Raw genomic sequence first — 26,933 nt, 5'->3', positions numbered from 1 at the left:
AGAACCATACTCTACCCTGATTTAGGCCTTTTATTCTACATGAGGCTTCTTAATGCTCTTCCCACTTCATCTTCCCCTGCCTGCCAGCACCCACTCCCGCCTGGCTGTGACTCAGGAGGAGACCAGGTAGTGCAGTAATCAGGTGTGTGGCCACTGGAGGCCGATGGCCCGGACTTGAACAACATGGTTCTTATTTGCTGCGTGACCTCAGGCAAGGGGCATTAACAGCAATGCTGGCTCAGTCACCTTATTTTCAAATGAGGATATAATATTGACCTCACCAGAATGATAAGAAAATTAAATGTATTAATTCATAGAAAGTACTTAAATAGCATCTGGCCCATAAAATATCTTAACTATTATTATCCTGTTCAGTTTTCTGTCCCGAAACCTCAAATAGCTGTAGAGTTGAGACCAGTGTTTGGCCTGCTACAGACTTTTTTGTTTGACTTTAACAAATACTTCCTGCCTCCCCTCATTCACTAACCCATGCCCCTCAGTTCCCCAAACCCGCCCTCCAGCTTTGCCTCATGCTGCCTGCCCCGTGTCACCAGTGGAAGTCCCGTCTCTCCCTCGAGGCTAGGCCCTCCGCGAAGTCCTGTCGGTGGGCCTTCCTTCTCCTCTGAGCTGTGTCTAACTAGTCAGGATCCGAACCGCGGTAGCCACTAGGTTGTGGAGGAAAGCTGAAGTCGTCAGAAATAAAAAGTATTCTCCACACAACTGTTCACTATAAAATTACCTTCCATTTAGACATTTCTCCCTGTGTGACAACCTCCACCCATCAGAGCCCTTCTCTCTCCTTACTGATCGATGTTGTAAACTTCTGACATTGAAAACACAAAATAGGTGCCGAAGTAGAATTTAAGTTTTGCAAAACATGTAGAATTTCGGTCATGAAAGTACTGTTGGAAAAACTGATGCTCAAATGAGTAGTCATGGGCAAATACATCTGAGTGAGAGATCCATTAACAAATGAAGAGCAGAGCTGCTTGTAATCTAGTTAAGTGCCTCCCAGGAGATGATTTGAATATCAAAGGGCTAAAGGATGGAGAGAGGCCCACAGGAAAAGTGAGGAAGCCTTTGACTAACTTCTGCAGAAATGACCCGGATGGATTGCACTGTGGAAATCAAACATGAAATGATGTCCTACTGTGCAATTATGTAATTGTGGGAAGGAAATATATGTAAATATTTTGTTCTAAAATAGCCTAGCGTTGCTATTAACAGATACTTGTTTTAGTAATAGTTTCTTTTTGCAAGATAAAGTTCCAAGCAAACCTTTTTCACTATCTACCATTTGAAACTACGGTCTCCATTTTAAGTGGGTTAACTCTAAGAGGCTTTTTCAGATTCCAGTTCTTTTTGGATAAGTCTTTTTTTTTTAATCTGCCCAATCTTTCCTAACAGTTGGCATACTCTTGAGGTCAAACAGTGCCAGAGATAAATGCTATGGCTCTCAGTTCGTTGTTATGTGGAGTGAGTCACCCAGTGTATCCAAAACCATTAGAAGCAAAGACCCCATGGTGGAGGCCTCAGTCAGGGTCCCCAGCAATGAGGAGTGACTGGGTGACCTCAGATACCCAGGCTCTTGTCCTCAGTCCACATCTGGGGCTTCAGGCAATGGGTGATCTCCAAGTCTGGAGTACTTTGGAGGGCAGTACATGGAGCACATGAGAGTGGCGAGGGCGACCCAGGGTGGATGGTCAGGAGAGGCAGAAGCCCGTGCTACCGCCTTTCTGCCCTCCCCAGGGGCAGCACGCAGAAGCAGTCCGCAGTGGCTTGAGGTGATCTGGTTCATTTCTGTGTGGTCTGGTTCAGAACTTCCTATGCCTGAGCTTCATACACAGACTGAATGATGGAGATTTTCCCAGTCCTACGGAAGGCAGGTGCAGGTGTGGGGAGGAACTCAACTACAATCTGGAAAAAGGAGGCTAACTTCCTACTTGGGCTTCAGGGAGAAGAGGACAAATTTGCACCAATGTTCACCCCCTCCCCTGCCCAAGGACTACTTGGGGAAAAACCATGACACCCTAGTACTTTATATCCTGGACACAGAGGACCAAAAGGAGGGCTGAACCCTCCTTTGAACTGATGAGACTGGGCTAGAGTTCTCAGGCCCACCAGAAATAGTCCCCAAGTTAATGCCTCAGAGCTGTGTGGAGGTGGTTTGCACGTGAGGCCTGGCCTCAGAGACTGGCTGGGGCGGGGGGTGGGGGTGGGGGGAACGCCTGATGCTTTCAGTTCCCCAAGCCTGTGGAGAAGCCTTTGTTGCATCCCTGGCAGAGTGTGGGTTTTAAGTAATACCTTGATTTACAGATCCCCGAGGAGGCGTGTGTGTAAGGAGGGCAGAGAACTGAACCTCAGGAACACCTATGGTCCTTAGGGAGCAGGGGAAGGACTGTCGGCAGAGCCCCTGTAGGCCAGTTGCAGAGGCAGAACCAGCAGGTTTATTATCAAGGTTGCCAGTGTTTGGAGTGCTTGAGAAGGGATGCTTTGGGGCAGGACTGGAGTGTATGGATAATCCTTGGGAACACCCGAGAAGGGGGTTGGAAGGGGAAGAGAGCACTAGGAGTCTCTGAGACAATAGCTGGCTGATTGTCAAGTCAAATGAAAGAAGAGAATCATATTACCCTGAGGAGTCAAGGGACACAATGTCCAGTCCCAATAGCTAATGGGACTTCAAAAATGGGAGCCACCCAGAGCAGTGTGACAGCTAGTATACCTGAGCCTCCTGGGTGACTTTAAAGAACTCCCAGTTCTAGGCATCAATCTTCCAGTTGGCAAAATACAGTGGGAATACCACTTAGTACTAAGTCACATCTGTTTTAACACCTTAAAGTGTATTCAGCCACTTCGGGCTCCTGCGGCACTGGAGACGGTAGGACCATCTGAGTGCAAGGCCTGCGCGTCCTTTCCTAACCTTGGGCTCTGGGACCCTCGTAGGAGCTCTCCCACTAGACAGGGCACACAACCCGGGCCTAGGCCTCTGCCCCGGACATCTGTGCAGCACGGAGGTAAGGCCCAGCTGGCCCTGCCTGCCCCTTCCCTCAGCCCGGACAGCTAGTCTGCAACATCCTATGGTGGGTCTTTAGTCAGGAACTAAAACTCATCAGCTGTTCAGCCAAGTGAGGCCAGGTGAGTCTCCTCAGGACTTGGGAGAATTCTCAGATGCCACCTCAACCCCCACAAGCAGTTTCTCTCTCAGCCCCTTCCCATTGCTCTTATACAGTCTTAAACCACGCTGTACCTACAGACCTACATTTGCTTAGTTTAAAAAATTCTTTAATAAAATAGATACATGAAGCTTAAAATTGCTGCCTAGTGATACATTTGAAATTTATTATAAAACTCAGGATCAGAATGCTTCAAAGTCAAAATTTTACCTTTGTAAGGTGGAAAAAGCCAGGTGTTGTCTTTCAGTTTTAACATGTGGTGGGATGGAAGCACCATCTGACTCGGACCGGTCAGAAGTCTGCCAGCAGCCAGGCAGCCAGAAAGCCACCTCGTCTCACAGACAGTGGGGAAGGGAGCATGTGCTAAGCACCCGCCTTCACCACCTCTCCCGTGGCACGTGCTGAGCTCTATCCTGATGAAGAAACACTCTGTTCCTCACCTGCCCACAGGCAACTCAGCTGGTGCTGCTGGGCTGGGATTCCAACCCAGGTCTGTGGGCTCAGAACCCAGGTCCTTCCCACCAAACTAGTGGTTTTAAAATAGCTTTTGTGGCAGTGCTTCAGGGGCTCTTTGCAAACACTTCCTTCAAATGTCATTTTAAATACTAAAAAAGAAAATCATTAATTGTATCTTCAGGTACAGAATATGTATTCACTTAGGCTCCCTGAGACCTCACAGTAAGGCCTCTGTTGCTGTGCCTGGGTGGGCTCCTCAGGGTCGCTGATCTAGGTAGAGGGCCCCAGCTCAGCTCTGTTCACCAAGCCCAGCTGCAACTTGGTGTCGGTGGCTCGCACCATAAAATAATTGCAGTGATTGTAACCTCTGGATGATTCTTACCTGATATATGGAGGATGAGGACTGAAAGCAGGTGTTGGATATTCTATTAATCCATCTTTTCAAGCACCTACTTCAGTCCTGTCAATAATAACCAGAGACTGCAGGCAAGCTGTGACTATTACTATTGGCAACCACCTTTCTATATACAATCAGGACTTTTTTTTTCCCCCACATCAAACCCAGAAATAAAATAGATGCTAAGATAGTTCACAGCTAACCCATTGGCACTAGTCAAAAATGCTCCCTTTCAATCCCACTGATTTATGACATAACTTAGACAATTCATGCTGATAACATACCTGTTTTCATGTATTTGAAAGGTCAAAAGGAAATAGAAACAGTGGATTATATCAGAATCTTTGACTTTGGTTAGGAGGGAGAGGAAGGTTCATGGTGTTAAGCCTGTTGGTAGAAACTACTAAGCCCTTCCCCAGGATTTCTGGTTTGGCTAACTCAAGAACTAGGTTAAAATAGCTGTTTAATTAAGCTGTCCTCTAGAAGCCCAAGGACACTGAGGGGAAGGGGCCAGGAGAGAATTTTTTAATTCAAATTTTTCTATTAATTCATTGGTAACCCTGGATGAGTCTTTGCCACACCCTAAAACTGTTTTCTCAATAAAACCCAGGAGGTTTGATTAAAGTAATGGTTTTTCAGACTTACTTTGAGCACCAAAACCTTTCTTCAAATGAGATGTTACCTGGAAGCCTAGTTCTGAATGGGCCTGGAGGGCCTGGGGCCTGACAACAGCATGAAAACCTCAAACTAGATAACCTAAGGTCCCTTTCACCTGAGTCCATACCCCCATCTCTGAAACGCAAATGCTGCCCCCTGCTGCCCCTACCCGGCCAAGCCCTCCTTATCTCCTGGACAGACTAAAGGGCTGAGCTTTAGCCCTCATGCCCAACACACTAGTTACAGCACTGACTAGAAACCTGAATCCAGGGGCTGAACTACTGTTTGTGGTGAAAACGACACATTTATTTAATTTAAATGGTCACTGAGGCTACAGCAGAATCAATGCTGTTACAATAGACAAGTACAGCAACACACAGTATATTTTGTAAATGGCACCCAAGCCTCACTGGTTGTGCTTGTTTTCTGAACCTTGTAAGCCGACCAGGAAGCAGTTAAAGGCCAATTTTAAATGCCAATAAAAAACAAGTGTTACTGAAAATACAACTGAAATGCAATTGCTACAAGCACTGTAAGAAAAGTTAACTAAGAACTCAGCTATGAAAGTGAAGACTAAGTGGTAAATAAAGTACAACAGCAGCACTTACAACGTTGTTAATTCCCTTTTCAGAGGATGCCCTTTCCCCTTCCCATACCCTCATTCCTGTGCCCTAGCCTAGAAGCCTGTCCAGCTGGGGTTGGCAGCTAGTGTCTGCATGGAATGTGCAGCTGATGAACTCTACACGTGTGAGAGGAACAAAGCGTCAGTGTGGTTGTGTGTGCAGGACAACACGACTCGTGTTCAACAGTCAGAGGCTTGGGAGGGTCGCCTCCTACTTCTGCTAGTTTTCCAGACACTCTAGTCCTGCCCTCGAGAAATCGTCAGGAACCTCAACTTAGAACACATGTTCTTAGAAAATATAACTAAGCAGCTGGGACTCCTGCTGTTATCCAAACTTCAAATGGAGTCAGTCATTTGGCCCTGCAGCCCAGGGCCCATTTTTAACCCTGCTATCAGCCCTATCTTCAACTAATGCAATCGGGTGGTGCAGCTAGGGACAGGTCACTTGAACCAACTAAATGAAATTCTGCAAAAAACCCTTTAAATCATCTCTCATTCTTAAAAGATCAGTAGAGGTCAGGGCCAGAGTGAAAAACTTCAACAGGTGTGGGATCTCCTAGCCTCAATGTGTAGCAGCCAAGTGTATCAGCCCTCGATTCCCATTATATATTATGTATTTAGTCCTGGCTGGTGTAGCTTAATGCATTGAGTGTGGGCCTGTGAACCAAAGCGTTGCTGGTTTGATTCCCAGTCAGGGCATATGTGCCTGGGTTTCAGGTTATGTCCCCAGTAGGGGGTGTCCTAGAGGCAACCATACACTGATGTCCCCCTGGCCCCCCATTCCCCTCTCTAAAAATAAAATCTTTAAAAAAAAAGATTTTATGTATTTACATCTAGAGGAGAAGACATCAATGTGTGAGAGATACATCAATTGGTTGCCTCTCACATGTCCCAAACTGGGGAACTGGCCCTCAACCTAGGCATGTGCCCCAACTCGGAATTGAACTGGTGACCTTTTGGTTCACAGGCTGGTGTTCAATCCAGTGAGCCACACCAGCCAGGGCAATTTCGGTATTTTTTAATAGCTAGGAATTGTTTAACAGATCCTCTGGCACCACTTTGTTCTTTCTTTAAATGTGTCACAGTACCTTCTTAATTCTTGGAATATTCTTTGCTAATATAGAAATGAACAGGAAGCTTATTAACAAAATTATTGAAGAAAAAATTTTCTGTACATCCTCACTAGGAAAACCCAGTAAATTAAAAGAGCCCTGTCATTTTCTGGGCTGGGATTAAGGAGGCCAAAGTGTAGAGAGAAGGGAAATAATTGAGACAGTGCAAGGGCAGGAAAGTTTAGCAGTTCACTCACTGGTACTACCCCACTGCTTTAGACCAAATACCTCCATATGACAGCCTGGAGAAAGCTGGCCTTGCCCTTGGAGAACCGCATTTCCCCATGTACAGCCAGCCATCTTCACAGGGCAATTCCTTGCCCTCAACTCACACTGTGCAGGTCTCTGCAGCTCTCCATTTGTGGGCATCAAGAGCTGTGCTAGGTTCTGCTAGTGTTTTAACTCACTGAGGGCTGAACCATTAGACCTCAGAAACAAGAGGAGCTGTGTATAGACACATGTGGATTAGGACACGGGTTTTTTACAAACTTGTCTGAACACAGACCGGGCTCCTGCTGGACTGAAGGCAGCTGAGATAGCACCTTCTCCTCCCAGAGGACAGGCCAATTCTCAAATGCAGGCTGGAAGACAAGACCCTCGCAGCTCTCACACCAGAACCAGCTGAGCTGTTTTTAAGTGCTTGTGTACTCTAGGCAGAGTCCATCCATCCAGGAAGTGATTCTGGAAAGCCTGCCCCAAAGAGTTAAGGCCCTCAAGAGGGGCTCTGAGCAGGTCACTCTTCAAAGCCCAGCCAACTCACCACAGAGGTATTGGGCTGGGGACCCCAGAGCGTAGCCCCACTCAACACCAGCCTTCCCTAGGGAAGAACTGCACAGCATACTGCCCCTGAGGGATGCCCTACAGTGATGCAGGGTAAAGAAAATTCACCTCTGTGAAGAGCAAGAACTAGCCATGACATGATTAGAAGCTACGGCCTTACTCGGCTGACTGCAGATCTAAGGAACAGAGATCTGCCCTCTGTGGAAGGAGTAAAGAAAGCCCTAGTGAGGCACATAATCCAATCACATGCAATTCAGTTTCTGCCTCCAGGTCTCGCTGTCCACTCACACTCTCATCCAAGAGCAGACAGGAGCACTTTCTAGCCACCCTCCCCCAACAACTTTCATTTCACTGCATGCAGGACTCTGCTTAACCACTGCTAGAGGTACACCTAATGTTCCCTGGGTAGGTGGGGTCCAGAGGCGCGAGCACTGGCTGCCCTGAAATCAGACTAGCAAAAAAAGTCGACAGTTAAGATGCCTGGCTGCTCTGCGTTTTTAGCTCTGGAGATGCTAGGGGCAAAACCACCAAGGAGATGTGTTTTAGTGCTTGGGTGTCATAGGATGGTTCCTTGCCAAGGCCCAGAGTTGAAAAGAAATCTAGTTTTCCTTTGCCCAAGTCCAGTTCCCCAGCAGTACCTCAAACTGCTTCGGTGTGAGAGGGAAAACAGATGAAGAGGGGATAGACTACAGGAAAAGAATCAGAACGTGTTAGCAAATGCTACCATGCGGAACACTAAACTTTATTCACTTTATTTATATATTTAACAGTTCTAAAGTATTTACTTCTTGCTTTGACAAAAAATGAAAAATATAGGAGCACTGACTGACTCCTCTTTAGGAAAAAAGGGTTATATGTACAGCTACGGAGAGTTACGGTTCCTCCTTTACATACAAAGGAAAATATTAATAAAAAAGTGCTTCATTGATCAAAAAAGGGCTAAGAGCTGCAAGCATTTATTCACACTGTACATCAGACCCAAGAAACCCGTATCATAACCTCTTGGCACCTGTCACTAAGAACTGCACAATCTTCAATTAGACTGACTTCTCCCTCCCCGCACGGGCGAACCACACAGAGTTCAGAGAAGGACTACACCCTGTTTCACTAAGTTCAAACTCTGAGCAACCTGCTGCCACTGGGAAGCTGGAGATGTGCTCAGATGCTCTTGGCTTTGCCTGGACTGGCTACTCCAGGAAATGCTTCTGGGCCACGTCTTAATCACACCCAGGCACACACAGGAGCCACCTTCCTGAGACAGAACTTGCCCTTGGCCAGGGAACCGCTTCCAAAGTGTCAGAAGAGTTCCCTGGTCTTACCCCCACTGCTCGCCACCACAAGCCCTGTTACCAGTTAGCAGCTTTTAGCAGAGCCAAGCATGGCCCTTCCCCCGAGAGGGAGGGCAGGCACAAAACATGGATGCCAAGATTACAAAGCACAAACTTAAACTCGCCACCCCTTCCCTATACCCACCTCCACCACAAATATTCTTGACTTAAGGCTCTTTTTGGACCACATCAAAGCTACTGAGGGAAGGTGCCCTGAATTGCCTACAGGCTGTGTCACTTCTCCAAGGACTGCAGAGTCACCAAGTGGGTTTTCACTGCTGGCCAGCAGCACAGGAGCAGGGCAGAACTGTTGCTCCAAGAAGGGGAGGAGGAAGGCTGATTGTATGGGACATGCCCCCTTTTCCAGAGGCTTGCACTCTAAAAGGCTGATTCTACCCCTCAAGGGGGAGGTCCATGATTGGTTTGGTTTGGGAATGGGGAATTTTTGGAACCCTGAGTCTGGATTTCCCTGTGCTAGCTGAGGAAGAGAGATTGTTTGGGGGACCAAGCCCCACAAGGGGCTTCCAGGTGCCTGGGCTCCAGGCAGGCTTTGGCCGTGGCCACAGCAACAGGACACTGCACTCTGATCAGTCTGCACTTTCATGTCTGAGGGTGGGAAGCACTACATGGCCTGGCTGAGGAAGGCAGACCCATGACAGTGATGGGAGCCTTAGACAGTCAGGATCAAATTAAAAACGGAATCCCGTGGGGGAGGACATACTGGCCATCCACCTCTGGCCCCTCCCCTCTCACTTGCCTCAGTAGAACATACACCTTTCTTCCCCTAAGGGAAGCCCTTTTACTATAATCCATTTACTATTTGCTCCTTCTTCCACTTGCCAATCCTGTCTGTGAGGTGGGAGGGAGAGGGCACCCAGGGTAGTGCTCTTAGGGAAGATGCTTCCGGCCTCCTCAGCAGCAAAGGTTTTTCCAACCAGCTCTGATGTGGCGGTGGCACAAGGAATGGTCACAAATGTTAGCACTGGCTTTCTTCCCCGTTCACTACCTCAGGTCTCCACTCCTGACCAGCCTCCTTCCATCCTGAGGTACCAAGCCAACCCTCAGCATCTCCTGACAACAGGCAGCTCTATAGTTACAGGGGGGGCTGGCAACCTCTGGTATTCCATTTAAAAAAATATTTTAAAGATAACCAGCGGACTTTTTTCTTTTGGGGAAGCAGAGGGAGGATGGAAAAGGGAGAGAAAAAACCAGGAAAGAAAAATCAATCTACAATCCAGTGGTACATCCCAAATTTCTGTCACTCCGCACATGGTTCCATGCTCCCATTCCAAAGTGCATGGGCCTCGGTCTGCCCAGGCTGTGTGGGCCTGTCAGAGGAACAGCAGCTTGGCCTCTGCCTGCCCCAGGTCATTGAGCTTCAGTTTGAGGTGGCAGCAATGGGCTTATCCAGTTCAAGGTCAATGCTGGAGCTCGTGGGATGTAGACTGCTATAGCAAGACTTGCACACTCGACTGGGTTCAAAGAGCTGCTGGCTGGGAACTGGAACCTTCTGGTTACAACAGCTGGAGCAGAATACGTTCCCACAATTCCTTGACATAAGGAGAAGAAACAAAACAATGTTAGCTTAAGTAAGAAGTATGAGTGGGGAAACCAACTTCGGAAGACAGAATTTTGTTGTACGTAATTCAAATGTGTTGGAGACTCCTCTAGGAGTGAACACTTTCATTTGTCTAGCCAAGAAAAAGCCAGGCAGGGAGGGAATCCCTACCTAGACGTCACAGCCACTCCCACTTGGCTGCCTCATTGCTATGGCTTCAAGGTTACCAGGAGTACAGGAGGATGTTGCTCAAGAGAGATCTGTGAGAACAAATGAGCCCAGGGCAGAAGGAGCTAGCTCTATGGGTTAAGTCCTGGCCCAGGAAAACCCAGTAGCCACACCATCTGGGCAACGGCATCTATGTAGCCTGTGATCACAGAGAGGCCAGAGTCCAGTGGAACTCCCACAAGCCCAGCAGACGAAAGAAAAATACCCAGCCCAGCTGAGGAGTGGGGAGACTTGCCCAAAGGACCACTTCTCCAGAGGCTGAGGCAGCAACAGCAACATGGAAAACAGACTGCCGCCATTTAGGACCACTCTGCTTCCCGCATGCAAAGCCAGGAGACAAGCAACCAGTGACAGACACATGCTCAGGGTGAAAGTACAAGGACACGGATGAACACACGTGCACACACACCCCCTTATTAGATAAGTATCAGTCAACTGTGGCTCACTCCCCTGCCCCCATGCATCTCCAGGGACCATCAGAGCTCTACCTGAAGGCCTGACTGCACGCAGGCCCCGGGCCTCCCTCTCCTCCGCTTGAAAACCCAACTTTGATGTGTCTGTCCAGCACACATCTGCACACCCAAATAGATACTCGTCACAGCTAATGGGAAAGGGAACTGGCAGAGGGCTTTTGTTCACCTTACGAACCCACTTTTGCTGGGCCCTAAAGGACAAATCAATCCCAATGAGCCCAAGAACAGGAGACTCCAAGGAGCTTAATGCAGCCTGCCGAAGACTTGGGGAAAGCAGCAAAGGGGAATTCTTCTTAGCCAAAACCAATCACTACCTTTTTGTTTAAACTCCTCAGAATGCAAACCCACTACTGGATTAAGAACCACTTAGGCCTGGAGAAGAGAACACTGAATACCTTTCAGGGCAAAAGAATACAACAAAAGGGAAAGTCTAGACATAGGGCAATGGAAGGACAGAGAACTAAAACACACAAAATTTCGTCTTCTAGAACACAGTAGTACTTCATAACCGTTTCTGAAAAGCATAAGTTGACAAGAACCTCTGGTTACACAGAAAAATTACCTAAACCTATTTCTGCTTACATTTATTTAACAGACCTGCTGGAGTTCAGCTCAAAAGCCTGACATGAATTTGGTCAGTTAAGCTTTTCAATCAGACTTCTTTGACAGTCCTGAGAGACCCTGAGTGGAATGTTCCCCTAAAGTCTTCTATGTTAAGACAGTTTTCTGGTCTCCTTAAAAAAAAAAAAAAAAAGAGCAGTGACACTGTTTGACTGAAGTTATTAGCATCACTCTGACCCAAAAGAAATAGCTCTAAAAATTCAACGAGCTACTCTGCAAGACCAGCTTCTTGTCTCAAGCAAGACAGCTCAGTTGACCTGTGCAGTCAGGAGGGAAGTACAGGGCTGCAGCCTGACTCAGCCTTAATGGTCTCCTCAGCTGGCTGCTTTGGTTCTCTCTCAAGCCCACCTTCCTGCCTGTGTTCCCAGCCCCAGGTTACACCCCAATGAGTGCAGAGAGGGGTAAATGGCAGTGTTAGTGTGAAGTTATTGTAGATGTGCAGACATTACAGACAGGTTGTTGCAAATGCTCACCACGTTTGATCAACACGGTCAGTGTCCCTGCAAGGAGGGGAGAAAGAGCTCAGAGGAAAAGCCAACCGAAGACATTTGAGCTTGGGGTGCAGGAGGGGGAGATATACAGAGTTCTAGAAATAGCATTACTAGACAAAGAGGTGGTCCCGTTTTCAATCTGGGTTCACTCAGGTGTTTAAGTTATGCCATGATTCATATAAACTTCCTCTACCAAGAACACTGAACATCTTCCAGTCACCACCCCAGCTGGGGCAAAGCATCCCTAGCAACTCACTATCCGACCAAGAAGGAAGGAAGGAAAAAGTCAGGAGTGTTAAGGATTGAAGACTATGTCCTCACCTGTCCCACTACTACCCCCAGCTATTTCTGCTCACCACTGACATAAAGAAAATAAGTACAGGGTCAGGGAACAGAGTAAGGAGTAGGAAAATGAAGTACCCCGCCACAGCAGGAAAACTACTTTTGCTCACAGCAGCCATGTTGAATGGGAAGCAATTTTATTTTAAAAATAAGAAATGGTGATTTGGGAGGTGGCTGTTGCTCCACCAAACCAAGAAACAAAATAAAACAAGAAGGGACATAATTTGCACATTTCAAAATTTAGTCATGATAACTGTGAATTGGAAGGAAGACACCAAACACAGTTCTGCAAACACCGATTTCAGAGGCACAAAGCACGTAGTCGGGGGTCCTATGGACCTTGGGGCCTGCCTTAGAACACTGCCAGCCAGATGACTGCATCTCTCCAACCTACAGGCTCCGTGGGCCCCACACCCTGGCCCACCCCACCATACCCCCCAATGGCACCTGCAGTGGTGCTTCCTGCTGGCGAGCCAGAAGGCGCTGTCACACGCATAGCAGTGGGCAGCCAGGTGGTCAGGGAGCCAACGGGTCATCTGTAAAACAGATGGGGCCAGATTAATGACAGGATATGGGCCATCCAGCTGGAGCCAGCAGAGCCATGCTGGTGGCAGCAAGAGTCACAAGGACTCTGGCTCTGGTGGCACCAGACCAGCAGGTCTGATGTCGGCAGTACAAGAAAGGCGTCCAAATCATTTTCCTGGAGGGGACTCCAAACTCCCCTGAGATAAAATGGCAGGCAGCAGCAACTTGGGTCGCTGTGACAGCTGGCAAAACTCCAGTTCATACAGACAATGAGGACAGAGGGCCAGCTTGCTGAGTCTCCCTGGCTCAGAAATTCTAGGTTTGCTGGGGATTCACAGGTGCTGAGATTCAGAGAGGCTCAAGGCTAAGTGTCCTATGAGGTCATTCCTTGGCCAGGGGCATGGGGTGGGGATGGGGATGGAGAAGAACTGCAAAACAGTTGCATGGATGGCACTCAGAACAGGGGCTGAGCCTGTACCTCCGTGTCCTGTTTATCCACCTGCTCCCAGCTGGCTTCAGAGAAAATCTCTGTGCTGCAGCGAGACAAAGAGCTCTGATCCAGATTGCTTTCCGAGTCGGGGATTGAAGTCTGTTGGCAAACAAACACAGCTGAAGAAAATGAACCTGGTCTCCCAGAAGAAGAAAGGGCTTGGAATAGAAGGAAGCACCGGGGACTTTGGGTGGGCCTAGGTGCTAGGGCTGCTGAATTTGTAGGTACATGAGCCATCAAGAACTGGGTTGAGCAGGTGCAGAGACAGGGCTGAGCTCAGCTGGAAGAGAGATATGCAGGTCTAAGGCTGTGTGCAGTGACTGTGGAGGGCAAAGATGGGCCTTGGGTTCCAGGAAGTGAGTGGGAACTCAGTGTCAGCTGCTCCAGTGGGCCTGTCAATTCAACTCTGCCACTCACAGCTGTGTGTTGAGACTGAGTACTTTGGGCATGTCCTCCTTCCTCTGAAGGACTCTTTGGGAAAATGAGAAATCATCATTAGTGTGAAGGAAAATCCAAGAAGTCAGTTTAATTGAAAGTCATGTAGTCGATGAGCCCGCCTTTAATGTACGCTGACTGCCTCAGAGCCAGGCTCACACTGGACTTCGACACCAAGTACTTGAATATCAACGCACCAAGTGAAAAGAGAGCCTCCCTGCGAACCTCCCCTCAGGTACCCCGACTTCCATTTACCAGGCCCCATCAGTGCTAACTTGACAGTGCTAGAAATCGCTTCTCCCCACTTCTACTGCCATCACCTGCCACAGAGTAGATACAAGTATCTGTTAAAAAAGAACTAAACCTTCACAGGTACAGCCTATGTTTGGGGACACTAATAGTTTACTAGCTAAAAGTTACCTAGTAACTTACTGGGGTAAAACAGGCACTATAATTTAGCAGGAATATTTGACATTGCCTTACAAATGCCATTCTGCCCAGGAGTTCATGCCCTTCTTAACATATGATCCTCTCTCCAAAGAGATCTGCCCAACCATGTAGTGAGTGCTACCTTTATTCCCTAGCCTTAACTGCCTAAACAGGACACCTGTGGAAAGTATGCAAGGCAGAAAGAGAGAGGCAGACTGCCACTCACATGGCTAAAGCTGTTCTCCAGCTTGTTCAACAGGGGTACCCTGGACCCTTCCCATTCTTGGAGAAATCTGTACCAATCGCCATGAACCAGTCACAAAGGGTGTGCGACCTCAGTGTGCCCTGTTTCCTCGGGCAGCTATGGAGCATGGTATACTCACCACTTCATCCCCAAAGTCCCCATTGAAGCGTAGAGAGCTGGTCAGACACTGGCTTTCCAAGCGACTCCTCAGCTCCTGGACTTGTTTCTTCAAGGTCTCCACTTCCTGTTGGTGGCCTGACTCAATCTGACGCAGGCGCTGTTGGATAGTGTCTGTGTATACAGGCATACCATCGTCATCCAGGTGGCTGCGGGAAGGCTGGTCAGGGCTGCCAGTTGCAGATGGCCTTCCTGACTGGCTGTGCAGCCACTTATGGTACAAGTTCCTCGAGTGTAAGTGGGCAGAGCTGCAGCTTGTGGCAGACAGCTGGTGGCTCAATGAGTCCTTGCTCCTACTAGCCTCCCCATTGGCGCAGTGCCCGTTGGGGGTGGGGTATTTCTGGAAGGTGCTAAGCCCTGGGGGCTGCTCTGAGGCCTTATTTTCAGTCTCTGGAACACCGTTGCACACAAGCCCCTCTTTACATTCAGCTATAGGCAAGGCACAAGGAGAACGTACTGGGCTGTGGGTGCTGCCAGGGGAAGTCCTATGCACCACAGATTCCCCTTGAGGCCTCTCAACCAGGCTCCTCTCTGGAGACCTGGGCTCCATGGCTTGAGGAAGCACATCCTTGCCACTGAACTTGCTACTGTTTACTAGGCAAGGTCTATGATGGTCTTGGGGCCCACTTTCTGACTCTACTTTATCTTCCATTAACATGTCCAAGGAACTGTCTACATTTGGTCCTCTGGCTTCAAATGGGACTTGCAAGGGCAGCAGAGAACTTGACTGTGAGGTACCATAACCAATATTTGCATCTACTGGGATTGTAAGAATTGCTTCCTCCCTGTCCTCTGCCACAGCTCCTATCTGAGGCTGTTCCACAGGGACCTCCTGGATATCCTCTTCCCTGGGGGACTCCTGGAGAGAACTGGAAAGAACACCTTGTCTACCCTGCTGCTCAGGAATACCCTGTGAGAAGAGAGAAAGGCTGATGCCTGGAGGGCTCCTCAGAACTGCAGCATCCGGTAGTGGTACCTGATGAGGTACAACCGCTGAGCCCTCAGGAACCTTCCCCCTGCTCCCTCTTTCTGAGAGAGCCTCTTCTGTGACCTCCTGCTCCATGCTCCCCCTGTGGGTAGTATCCTCTATCCCACTCTCCTCTTTGGTGGCCTCTTGCAAAATGTTCTCCATCTGCCCCTCAGCCACTCCAGCTGCAACAGACAACTCTGCGCCACCCAGCACTTTGGTTGGCTTCCCCAGGCTGTCAGGATCAAGAGGCTCCTCTCCAGGACCAGCCAGGCTGCTCAATTCTAAAGAGCGCCTGTGTTGGTGCTCCTGCCACTTTTCATTCAGGCTTGGGTCGCTACTGCGCCGGCTGGCTAGAGGCACTGTGTTGTCGCAGGCTGTGGTCAGATTGTCAAATGATCTAGTCTTTGGTAGCCTAAAAGAAAGGAATTTGGAAGAAATGAGACTGTGAGTCTATTCAAAGGGGAAGTAGGAAACAACAGGTTTTAATAGGCTGCTATTTCATACTTGGGTCCATTATAACTATTCAAGGAGCTATGGCATCTCTAAAGTGAGGCTCAGACTTCTAGAAAGGCAAAGCTCCAGGACCCATCCTTCTTTACATCTGCAGATTTCCACTTGAACCACTCTTACCCTATGCCCAATATATCCACATAAACTAAGAGCAAATGCTATTTTAAAAAGACATTTTTCATGATACTGCCATGTTTTCAACTAGTGGCAAAGGAAAGTAAATACTGCTATTTTTCTGATATTACATTCTTTTAAATTAATTTTTTATTTATCAGTCTGAATTCAATAAAGTTAATTCAGTGGCTGAAACTCAAGCCAGAAGGTCACAAGGAACCCAAAGGATTTGCTCCATATAAACTGCTCAGTGCCTAACAGCCCAGAACCCTAATACCTTCAATGAAAAAACTTCAGGGATCTAAGAAAACGTGTGGAGCCAGCCAATATCAGGATTTCTGACCAACCCTGGACGTGTCCTAACAGAGGAATACACCACACAAGACTTAAGGCCTTGGCATCAACCCTGGGCTCACCGGCTCAGGAGTGGATCATCAGGGCTGCTGCCAGGGGCTGGGTATGGCGCACAGCTGTCATCCACAGGGGTGGACGGGGATGGGCAGGGTAGGTACACTGCACTCCACAGCATCAGGTTACGCACGTGACACACAGGGTATAGCACCTGAAGAAAAAGAGTAGAGGACACAGGTTTAGAGAAGTCCCAATAAGTTTTAGAATGTCTAGAAATAAGGGTCAAGAACAAGCACTAAGCTGGAACACCGAACAAGTCTTGGCATACCTTCAAAGGGAGATAGGATCTGTGGATACAAGCCTACCTCTCAGGAGTTTTGGGCAACATTTTTCACCTGAAAGGCTCTTGTGGGCATAAACACCGAAAGAGTTTTTTAAAATCCATTTCTCCGGTCACCTTTGCTGACTTTCATCAGCTTAATTTGTTGCTTTTAATGCATAAGTGAGCCATTTCACTAGATGATTCCCTAGTATAAAAACTTGGCTTCAGAAGACACTGTCAAACCTGTTTTATAGGACCATTTAAATTAATCTTGTGAAAAGGGGAAATTTCTTCTTGTACTGTTACTTCCCCAGCAGGCACAGTGAAAGAGAGAGAAGCAGTTAGCTTAAATCTTTCCTCTCTACTTAAATGTAGCGAGAAGCATCTTAATAGTCCAGCAAAGCAATATAACCTCTGATTAGCCTCCACATCTTGACTCCTTTGGAATATAAAATGCATCTGACAAAAGGAACATTAGCATGTGTCAACACACAGATGTGAGTGCCTCCTTCTCTCTGCTTAACAGAAGGTGTGCCTTTGAGGAACAAAGTCTTAGAGTGCCTGCCAGTTCTCCATGTAAGCAGAGAATCACAAAGATAATACATGCTAATGTCACATAGTCTTCTGCCTTCTGAGAGACAGAAACTGCAGTGGATGTCACCACTTGTTGATACTGGAAGGGTACTGGGGGCCTGGTGGCAGCTCCTTCTGAGCTATCAGGGGCATCCAGGGAACAACTTAAGTGTCTCTACCACACATTAGACAGAATACACTGGGAACCAACTCTGGCAGAGGTGCCAGAAAAGATTATGTTTAGGGTGGCAAAGTAGAGATGTATATTAAATCAAACCGCCCTGAACAGAAGAAGTCAAGGCATCACCAGAAAACAGGCCTTTCTCAGAACAGAGTGGTAGAAAAAAAAATGGAACCAACCCACCCAGAGACAACAGAGATGCCTTCAAAGAAACAGTCACTGCTCAAAAAAATTCCCATGTGCCCCCACCGGTAATTCCTTCTGCTGATCATAGAGGAAAGGATACATACGGCTTCTGACTGAGAGGAATACAGTAGGTTTTTGAAAGCCTTGTTGCCTGCCCGAAGCAGCGACCACACGGAACATGTACGTTCCTGAGTATGCTTTTCCCCTCGCTCCTTGGCGTTGTTGCACAGGAATGTTCCAAAGAGGCAGGAATAGGTATGTTGCACCAGTTTCACCTATGGGAGTTTAATGAGGCAAAAATCAAGCAATAGGCTACAGGTTCTCTGGGAAAACGTCTTCCCAGACACCAGAGAGCATTTCAGTTCACAGCAATAGCTGCCTCCTCACATCACCAATTTCAGAGCACCAACCCCAACCACCATTACTCCTGATTCAAAAGAGCAGACAGATAATTGGCATACCCACTCTTCTTTCCTCCCTGACAAACAGTCTCTGAGGTCCTAAGTTAACAGTCACTCTCAAGAGCGACAAAGCATATAAACTGCAAATAGGAGGAAGTCAGTGTGCAACCCAAGTCTGAACTGAGAGCATACTTCTAAAGAAGTTATCATTTAACAAATGGTTAGAGAGCATCTCACGTACTCTAGACATTTCTATAGGGATGACATACAACAATAATCACATAGCTCCCCTACCCCGATGGAGCTTATTCTGGTTGTGAGAGAGGGATGACCAGTAAGTACTATGGACAACAATAAAGCAGAGTAAGAGGTACAGGGCACGTGCAAGGCAGTGTGGGAAAGTCCCTGGCCCAAGACCTGATGGAATTAAGAGCACAGATCCCGTGGGTATCTGGAAGGAAGGTGCTCAGCAGAGATAACAGCAAGCACAATGGTTTTAAGGTAAGTGTATGCCTATGATTTCTGAGAAACAGACAGAGGCCAGTATGACTAAAGGACACTGAACAAGAAGGAGAATAGCAGGAAATGAAGCTAGATAGGTAACCTCCAGGAGAGCCCTGCAGGCCACTGTCAAGGACTTTGACTTTTACTCTGTGTGAAATGGAAAATTGTTGGAGGTTTTTTTTAGCAGAAGAATGATGTGGTCTGTATTATACTTTAGAAGGGTCCCTTTGGCTGCTGGAAAGACTCTCTCAAATTGGGGCAAGGAGGTGATGGTAGCTTAGACCAGTGTGGAAACAGCAAAGGCAACAATAAGTAATCAGGTTTTAGATATATTTTGAAAGCAGAGCTGCAGAATCTGCTGACATGCTGAATGTAGAGTATGAAAAAAAAAGAGTTGAGGATGACAAATTTTTGCCCTAAATAATGGAAGAACTGAATTGCCATTTCATCAGATGGAAGACTTGTGGAAGATCAGGTTTTTGGGGTGGTAAGATACGGAAATCAAAAACTAAGTTTTGAAAATGTTAAGTTTGAAATACCATTAAGACATCCATGTGGAGATATTAGTCACAGTTGGATATGTGAGTCTAGAGTTAAGTGGAGAGCTGAGCTGATAATGTATGAATGTGGGAATCACATTTATACCAATTAAATGTGACAGCAATTAAAGCCACTCTAGTGAATGAAATCCCTAGAGAGGAAATACAGATAGAGAATCAAACAGCCTGGAGGCTGAGCCCTGGGGCATTCCAAAATTCAGATCTGGGCACATAAGGAGCAACCAACAAAGGAGACAGAAAGGACCAGCTGGTGAAGTAGAGGAGAACTGAGAGAGTGCAAGCTGGAAGTCAATTGTTTCAAGTGTTTCAAAAAAGAAGTGATTAGCCCTGGCTGATGTGACTCAGTGGACTGAGTGCCGGCCTGAAAACCAGGGGGGACTGTTGGTTTGATTCCTGAGTCAGGGCATGCAAGAGGCAACAATGATGTTTCTCTCCCTTTCCTTCTCCCTCCTTTCCCCTCTTTCTAAAAATAAGTACGATCTTAAAAAAAAATTTTTTAAGCGATTACAGGGAAGGGTTTTCAGGAACAACTATAAAGGGCACATGGACAAAACCAAGTGAGGACTGGAAGCAAGGGAGGGAAGTGGGGACGGCTGAGGTGGGGTGGGGGAGCAGGAGCGGTAAACCCAGACAACTGTAATTGAACAATAAAATATTTTTTTAAAAAGTGATTACGTTGTGCCAAATATTGATAGATCAAAGATAAGGACGGTCAAATGTACAAACTTACAATTATAAAATAAATTATGGGGATGCAATGTAAAGCATGGTGACTATAGTTAATAATACTGTATTGCGTATCTGATAGTTGCTAAAGGAGTAGATCTGAAAAGTTCTTGTTACAAGAAAACAAAATTAACTAACTATGGTGATAGATGTCAACTAGTATTACAGTGGTGATCATTTCATAATATATAGAACTATCAAATCATTATGTCATATACCTGAAATTAATTATATGTTAATTATTCCTCCATTTAAGAAAGATGAATGTACACAGCTGATGGAACTTTTAAAAAAATGGGAATTAAATGTTTTTAAAAAGATTAAAACTTAAAGCTAATCACTAGATTAGCAACATGAAAGTCACTGGTTACCTTAACAAGAGGAGCTCTGATAAACTGGTCGAGAGAACACCTGATTGGAATGGGTTTAACAAAGAATGGGGAAAATTTGAGGTAGTATATACAGAAGATTTGAAGAGCTCTGCTGTGAAGAAACGAGATAACAGCTGGGGGAATGGCTGTAGGACTGAGAAAAGTGTAATGAAATGAGAGCCACTATACCATGTTTGTGTGCTGATGGCAATTACCTGGGGGGGTGGTTGCAGGACTGAGAAAAGTGTAATGAAATGAGAGCCACTATGCCATGTTTGTATCCTGATGGCAATTACCTGGTAAAGAGGGAACTATGCCAATGCAAAAGGCAGAGAGGGAAAATGCTAGAGCCATGCAGCTGAGCAAAGGAGAGGAAACAGCTGATGAACAAGGGAAGGAGAAGCTGGAGGAAGGCAAAGATAGCATGTTCTTTGTCAAAGGGGAAGGGACAGAGAGTGTGGAACAGACACAGAGGGCGTGGTAGATAAATTGGAGAGAGCAGAGGATATTGTTTCTATTTCTGGCTACTATTTAAGGCTTCTATCATCCATTTTAAAAGCTTACTTTAAACCAACTCAAGGCTTTATACAAATTTAGTACACTTGGATTCAAGGAATAAATACTTATTATTGTTTTTAATTTTAAAAAATTGGACAAAGAATGGCCCTTACATTAAATTCTAAAAAGGATACACAGTTTCAAGGGAATACTGGCCCACTAACATTTGCACTGATACCCCATGAATTTAGAAGGTCCCTAAATGAAGAGTCATATGCCCAAACTTACAAGGAATGCTTCATTGAACTCAAAAGAGCAAGGAAATTGCCTCTGAAGCTGATGAACACAGTCAAGCCACTGTAGAAACACTGGGCAACGCTCGTTCAGATCGTCTGAGTTCTCCCCATGACCACACCGGTCAGCAAATTTGTGGCCAAAATCCAGCCACTCCATCTCCACCAGGACCTGGAAACCCTGCAAGAAAGCAAGCAAGAGAGACCATTTGTGCTTGTCTATCCAGACTGCGACAGTCCTGAGCCTGGTGTCACTAGCAGTGAATCCTTTTAACAGCCTCCCACTAAGCCCATCAGAAGAAAGCCCAGATCCAGCCTCAAGGCCAAAGGCTCCATTCCTGATGAAACACATGTTTAGGCCAATTTTCCCATTCTCTCAACTCCATTCCATAATCATCGAAAGGGTACTAAGCGTTTATCTAAGCCTTTCTTGAGTTAATGTAGTATATTTTTAGCCTTTTCATTCACTATATGAAAGTCACTTTTTTCCTTTCTTTTTTATTTTTTAATTTGTCTTTCATGTTACACTTACAAAGTCATGTATGGAAAACCTTTCCTAACCCCTAATTTATATATATTGAGTTGGCCAAAAAAGCTCATTTGGTCTTTTCAATAAGATGGCTCTAGTAGCTCTCAGTTGTCTTTAACTTCATTCAGAACAACTCTGATTGTATTGCAAAGCTGTCATTATCAGTGTGCACTAAAAAAATAAACATCACAATTGGTGAATTTTGTGTAGCCATTTTAATATTGAAGATGGATAAACATATGCAACATTTTTGACATATCATGCTTTATTATTTCAGGAAAGGTAAAAGTACAACTGAAACGCAAAAAAAGATCTGCAGTGTATGGAGAAGGTGCTGTGACTGATCAAATGTGCCAAAAGTGTTTTGCAAAGTTTCATGCTACAGACTTCTCACTGGATGATGCTCCATGGTTGGGCAAACCAGTTGAAATCGACAGTGATCAAACTGAGATATTAACTGATAACAATCAGCATTATACCACACAGGACACAGCTGACATACTCAAAATATTCAAATCAATAAAGTTATTGGTGAACAGTTATTTTACAGAAAAAACTAAACAGACTTTTTGGCCAATTCAATATTTTAGCACACATTTATGATTTTTCTTACTTCTTTAACCCAACAAGTCGTCATTTCGAGTAGACCTCTTCCTCTACAGAACATTCTATGGTGATATCTACAACCATAATAAGTATACCAAGATCCTTCGACAGAAGTCCCATTTTCCTGGGCTAGCCCATATTTTTCAAGTAGGCAGACTACACAGCGAAATATGTCTGTATTCTCAATATTTTGTTATCCACAATCTGCCCAATTTACGAGATAAGAACTGTGTGGTAGGCATCACCTAATTTAGCACAAAGGAGCAATGATTTAAAAACAAGGAAAGTTTGCTTTCGTTAGACCTAACCACATGACCAAAACTGATCATAAAACCCTCCAACTTTTCCCCTACTCACCCCTGAATTACTGAATCCTACTCCCTGGATGCACCCACCTCTATGGTTCGGTAGTAAGGGTCCAGCAAGAGCTTAGCCAATGCCACAATCTGAGGGGTGCGATCCCAGCCATCCGAGCAGTGCACTAGCACCGGCCGCTGATCACGATCCACAGCATGCACTACCAGAAGCGCCGACTTCAAAAGCACAGATAGGTGATGAAGCCATTTTGTGCTTTCAAGAGCTGAGAGCCAACTACAAAAATAAAAACAGAAGGTGATGAGGAAATGCTAACTCTTCTGATTTACTTTACTACATCAGGTCAAATACCTGTCAAATTAAAAAGCGATTCCTAAAGTGTTTTCCCTCCAAATAAAACACTGCCAAAATAAACATGAAAGCTCTGTCTTTATGAAATGCATAGAGACTTCTGGTCAAGATGGAGTCACCGATGAACATGGCTTGCCTCCCCACACAACCAAAGCAAAAATGACAACTGAACTATAAAACAACTATTGCTCTAAATCATCAGAAAATCGAGCTGTGTGGAAGTCTGACAACCGAGGAATTAAAGAAGTCACACTTATTCAAACATAGGAGGGGAAGAGATGAGGAACGAGTGGTCCCACACCCACGTAGGTAGATAAAAATTGGGAGCGATATCTCATGAGCAAGGGATCCCAGCCCAATACCAAGCCCCCCAGCCCAGTGTTCCAATGCCAGGAAGATAAGTCTGCATAACTTCTGGCTATAAAAATCAGTGGGGGTTGGGGCAACAGAAAAAACTGCACGATTCTCAGGCATCTCCTCTTCAACAGTCCACAACAGACTTAGGACTTACTCAGACTCACTCCCTCTGGGCTCTAGCCCTGGGGCAGTAGCTTGAAAGGCACCAGTGGCATATGGGGAGAAACTAAGGTTTCTGGCATCAGGGTGAGTACCAGGGAACACCTTTCTCCTGGACAAAACTCCAGAGGCCAGGCTGTGGCCACTGTCCCTTTTCTGAGTGAGCCCTCACCCACACAGAGCCAAAGAGTAGCAACACCATAGCAGAAACTCCATCAACCCGGTTCAAAAGGTTTGCCCCACCCAGGTGATTACCCAGGGCTCCACACCATCTAACCTGCAGGTGCACTTTTCTACATTAGGCCACACTACTAAGGGAATCAAAGCAGTACCACCTAAAACATAGTAACAAACACAGGGAGGCTGCCAAAATGAGGAGACAAAGAAACATGGCCTAAATAACAGATTGAAACTCCAGAAAAAGAGCTAAAAGAAATGGAGATAAGCAATCTGTCAGACGCAGAGTTCAAACCACTGGTTATTAGGATGCTCAAGGAACTCACTGGGTACTTCAATAGCATAAAAAAGACTCAGGCAGAAATAAAGGTTACACTAAGTGAAATAAAGAAAAATTTATAGGGAATCAACATTGAAGTGGATGAAGCTGAGAATCAAATCAATGATTTGGAACATAAGGAAGAAAAAGATGCAATCAATAGCAAGGAGAAAAAAGAACCTCAAAAAATGAGGATAGTGTAAGGAACCTCTGGGGCAACTTCAAATGTACCAGCATTCTCATTATATGGGTCCTGGAAGGAGAAGAGAAAGAGCAAGAAATTGAAAGCTTATTTAAAAAAATCATGAAAAGAAAATTTCTCTAATTTGGTGAATGAAATAAGACATACAAATTCAGGAAGCAGAGAGAGACCCAAACAAGATGGACACAAAGAAGACCACACCAAGACACATCATAATTAAAATGCCAAAGGTTAAAGATAGATAATCTTAAAAGCAGCAAGAGAAAAGCAGAGAGTTACCTACAAAGGAGTTCCCATAAGACTGCCAGCTGATTTCTCAAAAGAAATTTTGTAGACTAGAAGGAACTAGCAAGAAGTATTCAAAATGATGAAAAGCAAGGACCTACAACCTAGATTACTTTATCCAGCAAAACTATCACTTAGAATTGAAGGGAAAAAAATAAAGGGCTTCCAAGTCAAAGTAAAGTTAAAGGAGTTCACCATCACCAAACTATAATTTTATGGAATGTTAAAGGGACTTATTTAAGAAACAGAAGATCAAAAAAACAACATTAAAATGGCAATAAATTCACAACTATCAATAACTGAATCTAAAAAACAAACTGAGCACATACACAAACAGGAACAGAATCACAGATATGGAGATCATTTGGATGGTTACCAGTTAAGAGGGGAAGTGGAGAATGGGGGAAAATACGAAGGGATTAGAAGTACAAATTGGTAGGTATAGCATAGGCAGGGGATGTTAAGAACAGTATAGGAAATGGAGTAGCCAAAGAACTTATGTGCATGACCCAAGGACATGAACTAAGGCGAGGGGCATTGCTGGAGGAAATGGGAGGTACTGGGTAGAGGGGGAGAAAGGGGGAAAAATTAGGGCAACCGTAATAGCATAATCATTAAAACATATTTTTAAAAATCACATACAAGGATGAGGCCCAAGTCCTACTATACAATAGAGGAGGCCCTTAGAAACAGGACAGTAACTAATAGGACCACCCTTTGTTCCAAAAATCATTTGGCTAATTTCCCCAGAGAACTAACATTTCATGTTTTTCAGTCCATGGTAGGTATACATCTAGTTAAAAATAAAAAGTCATTCTTTCTGGAATCTACTCTTGAAGAAAATGCAGCCACTTCTGAGATGTAAAACAGAAGATATTTGTATTTAATGGTCAGCAACTCTGCCCAACAAGTTCTCAGGAAAAAAAAAAAGTACAGAACACTCATGAATACAAATCTAGTTAGCTGGATGCCACATTCGAGAATGGTGTAGACAGCATTGCCTGCTACCACATCCTAACACCTACCAATGCTCAGGTCCTGAATGTCTAGTTGACTAAAACTGGATAGGCCCAAACTAATTTAGACTCATGCAAATTAGTACACCAATGGCTACACAGTATTAGTGGACTTAACAGAGACTGGATTCAGCAGGGATCTAGAAGACCCTTTTTCAAAAGGCCTTTAGATCCCAAGAATTGCTCTTTGAGAGCAACCACAAACTGATCACACTTGTCTTTCAACTGTGTTGATAGTTTGTTTCTTATGCCCTGTCATAAATTCCATTCTCACCCCCCCCCAAAAGCTCTCTTGATTTATCCAAAATGCAACCAGATTTGTTTAAAAACACAGCCTAGCCCTTTAAAGAGTCAGAGGAGGGAATAAATGCTTCTGCTGGGTGGTTCTGAGAAGGCTGTTTCCAAGACTACTATAAAGGACTATTAAATCTTGGAGAATGAGTGTCGATTTTTGATGAAGTCCAAGGAGAAGGATCTTTCCAGGCAAACAAGACAAAAAGAATGTAGTGAATAAGCACTGGTTTCACATGGAATGGCCTGGTCTACCAATCAGACTTCTAAATCTTCAGATGGCAAACTCTGTATCTCAGGCATAGCTGAGCCCCTACCCCTAGTACAGTGCCTAACATACAGTGGAGATTCCTAATATTTAAATTGTGAGTAAAAATAAAATAAAATAATAAATAATAAAATAAATCAACCTCAAGACTTTCTATCTCTTAATAGATATTCAAGAAACATTTTTTGCTAGTGGATCAATTGTTTATTCTCATTCCTCACAGGGTCTTGAAAGAAACTAAAAATAAGGTTTAGCAGAGCAAATACTAAATTATCTCCCAGCCCCTGGAGAAACAGTAAACGAAAACCAGTGTAAGGTTCTCCTGACCTGACTGAATTATTCACACATACCAGCTGGTGTTGCCCACGCCTAACAGGGAAGCTGCAGTCTAAAATCTGCCAACCAAGGAGATGCTGAGAGACTCCACACTCCCTCACCCTATTCTAAAACTGGAGTAGAAATACAATGCACCCGAGTCCTCCACATCCACAAACAAGTGTTGGGAGGCTTGTTTCCAGCTGGTGCCATCATGGCCATAGCTTCTTTTTTCTTCAAGGGAGGCTTTAGTACTGCATTATGACCTGCTGCCAAAGATAGTCAAAGCAGGAGGGGAGCTTGGGAGCCTGGGTGAAAAAGGTGAAGGGATTAAGAAGGAAAAATTGCTGGTTACAAAATAGTCATGGGGATATAAAATACAGCATAGGGAATACAGTCAATAATAAGGTAATAACTATATATGGTGCCAGGTGGATACTGGAAATGTTGGGGGGAACACTGTGAAGTATTCTAACCACTATGCTATGTGCCTGAGAGGAGTACAAAATAATACTGAATGTAAACTGCAATTAAAAATAAAAGTTAAAAAAAAAAAGACAAAACATTATCTACTTCTTTAGTAAAATCACCCAGACATTCATTTGGACCAGGTGACCACTAATTACATCTTTTTGACTGAGTTTA

General features: G+C 45.3%; 1 protein-coding gene and 2 long non-coding RNA genes across 12 annotated transcripts in view; 1 reads left to right on the top strand and 2 right to left on the bottom strand.

The window, feature by feature from the left end:
* Window positions 1-26,933, top strand: part of LOC118497930 — a 46,994-nt gene that overhangs the window by 13,385 nt on the left and 6,676 nt on the right. For 2 of the 4 annotated variants that reach the window (XR_004900448.1, XR_004900446.1), the window contains one exon: window positions 9,537-9,646. The exons of 1 other annotated variant lie outside the window; for it this stretch is intronic. This is a non-coding gene — a long non-coding RNA (uncharacterized LOC118497930). Of the gene's footprint in view, window positions 1-1,749; window positions 4,285-9,536; window positions 9,647-26,933 lie in introns of those variants that run through there. One more of the 4 variants, XR_004900447.1, reaches the window with a different exon arrangement.
* MTMR3 (myotubularin related protein 3) overlaps window positions 7,919-26,933 on the bottom strand; it is a 118,386-nt gene continuing 99,371 nt past the window's right edge. For 3 of the 7 annotated variants that reach the window (XM_036014158.1, XM_036014160.1, XM_036014159.1), the window contains 9 exons: window positions 22,629-22,824; window positions 21,094-21,279; window positions 17,850-18,020; window positions 16,549-16,694; window positions 14,501-15,920; window positions 13,242-13,352; window positions 12,686-12,774; window positions 11,879-11,905; window positions 7,919-10,075 (listed from right to left, as the gene is read on the bottom strand). In XM_036014158.1, the coding sequence (XP_035870051.1) occupies window positions 9,904-10,075; window positions 11,879-11,905; window positions 12,686-12,774; window positions 13,242-13,352; window positions 14,501-15,920; window positions 16,549-16,694; window positions 17,850-18,020; window positions 21,094-21,279; window positions 22,629-22,824 (2,518 nt within the window). In that variant the 3' untranslated portion in view covers window positions 7,919-9,903. The remainder of the gene's footprint in view (window positions 10,076-11,878; window positions 11,906-12,685; window positions 12,775-13,241; window positions 13,353-14,500; window positions 15,921-16,548; window positions 16,695-17,849; window positions 18,021-21,093; window positions 21,280-22,628; window positions 22,825-26,933) is intronic. The other 4 variants (XM_028527478.2, XM_028527480.2, XM_028527481.2 and 1 more) reach the window with 4 other exon arrangements.
* On the bottom strand, window positions 19,874-21,087 carry LOC118497931. Its single transcript, XR_004900450.1, has 2 exons — window positions 20,523-21,087; window positions 19,874-20,441 (listed from the first exon to the last, which is right to left on the bottom strand). It is a non-coding gene; the product is annotated as an uncharacterized LOC118497931 (long non-coding RNA).

Source organism: Phyllostomus discolor, chromosome 13, assembly GCF_004126475.2.
Source record: "Phyllostomus discolor isolate MPI-MPIP mPhyDis1 chromosome 13, mPhyDis1.pri.v3, whole genome shotgun sequence".
NCBI classification, from domain to species: domain Eukaryota; kingdom Metazoa; phylum Chordata; class Mammalia; order Chiroptera; family Phyllostomidae; genus Phyllostomus; species Phyllostomus discolor.
The sequence above is the reverse complement of the archived record's forward strand: the minus strand, read 5'-3'. Positions and strand labels throughout refer to the sequence as shown.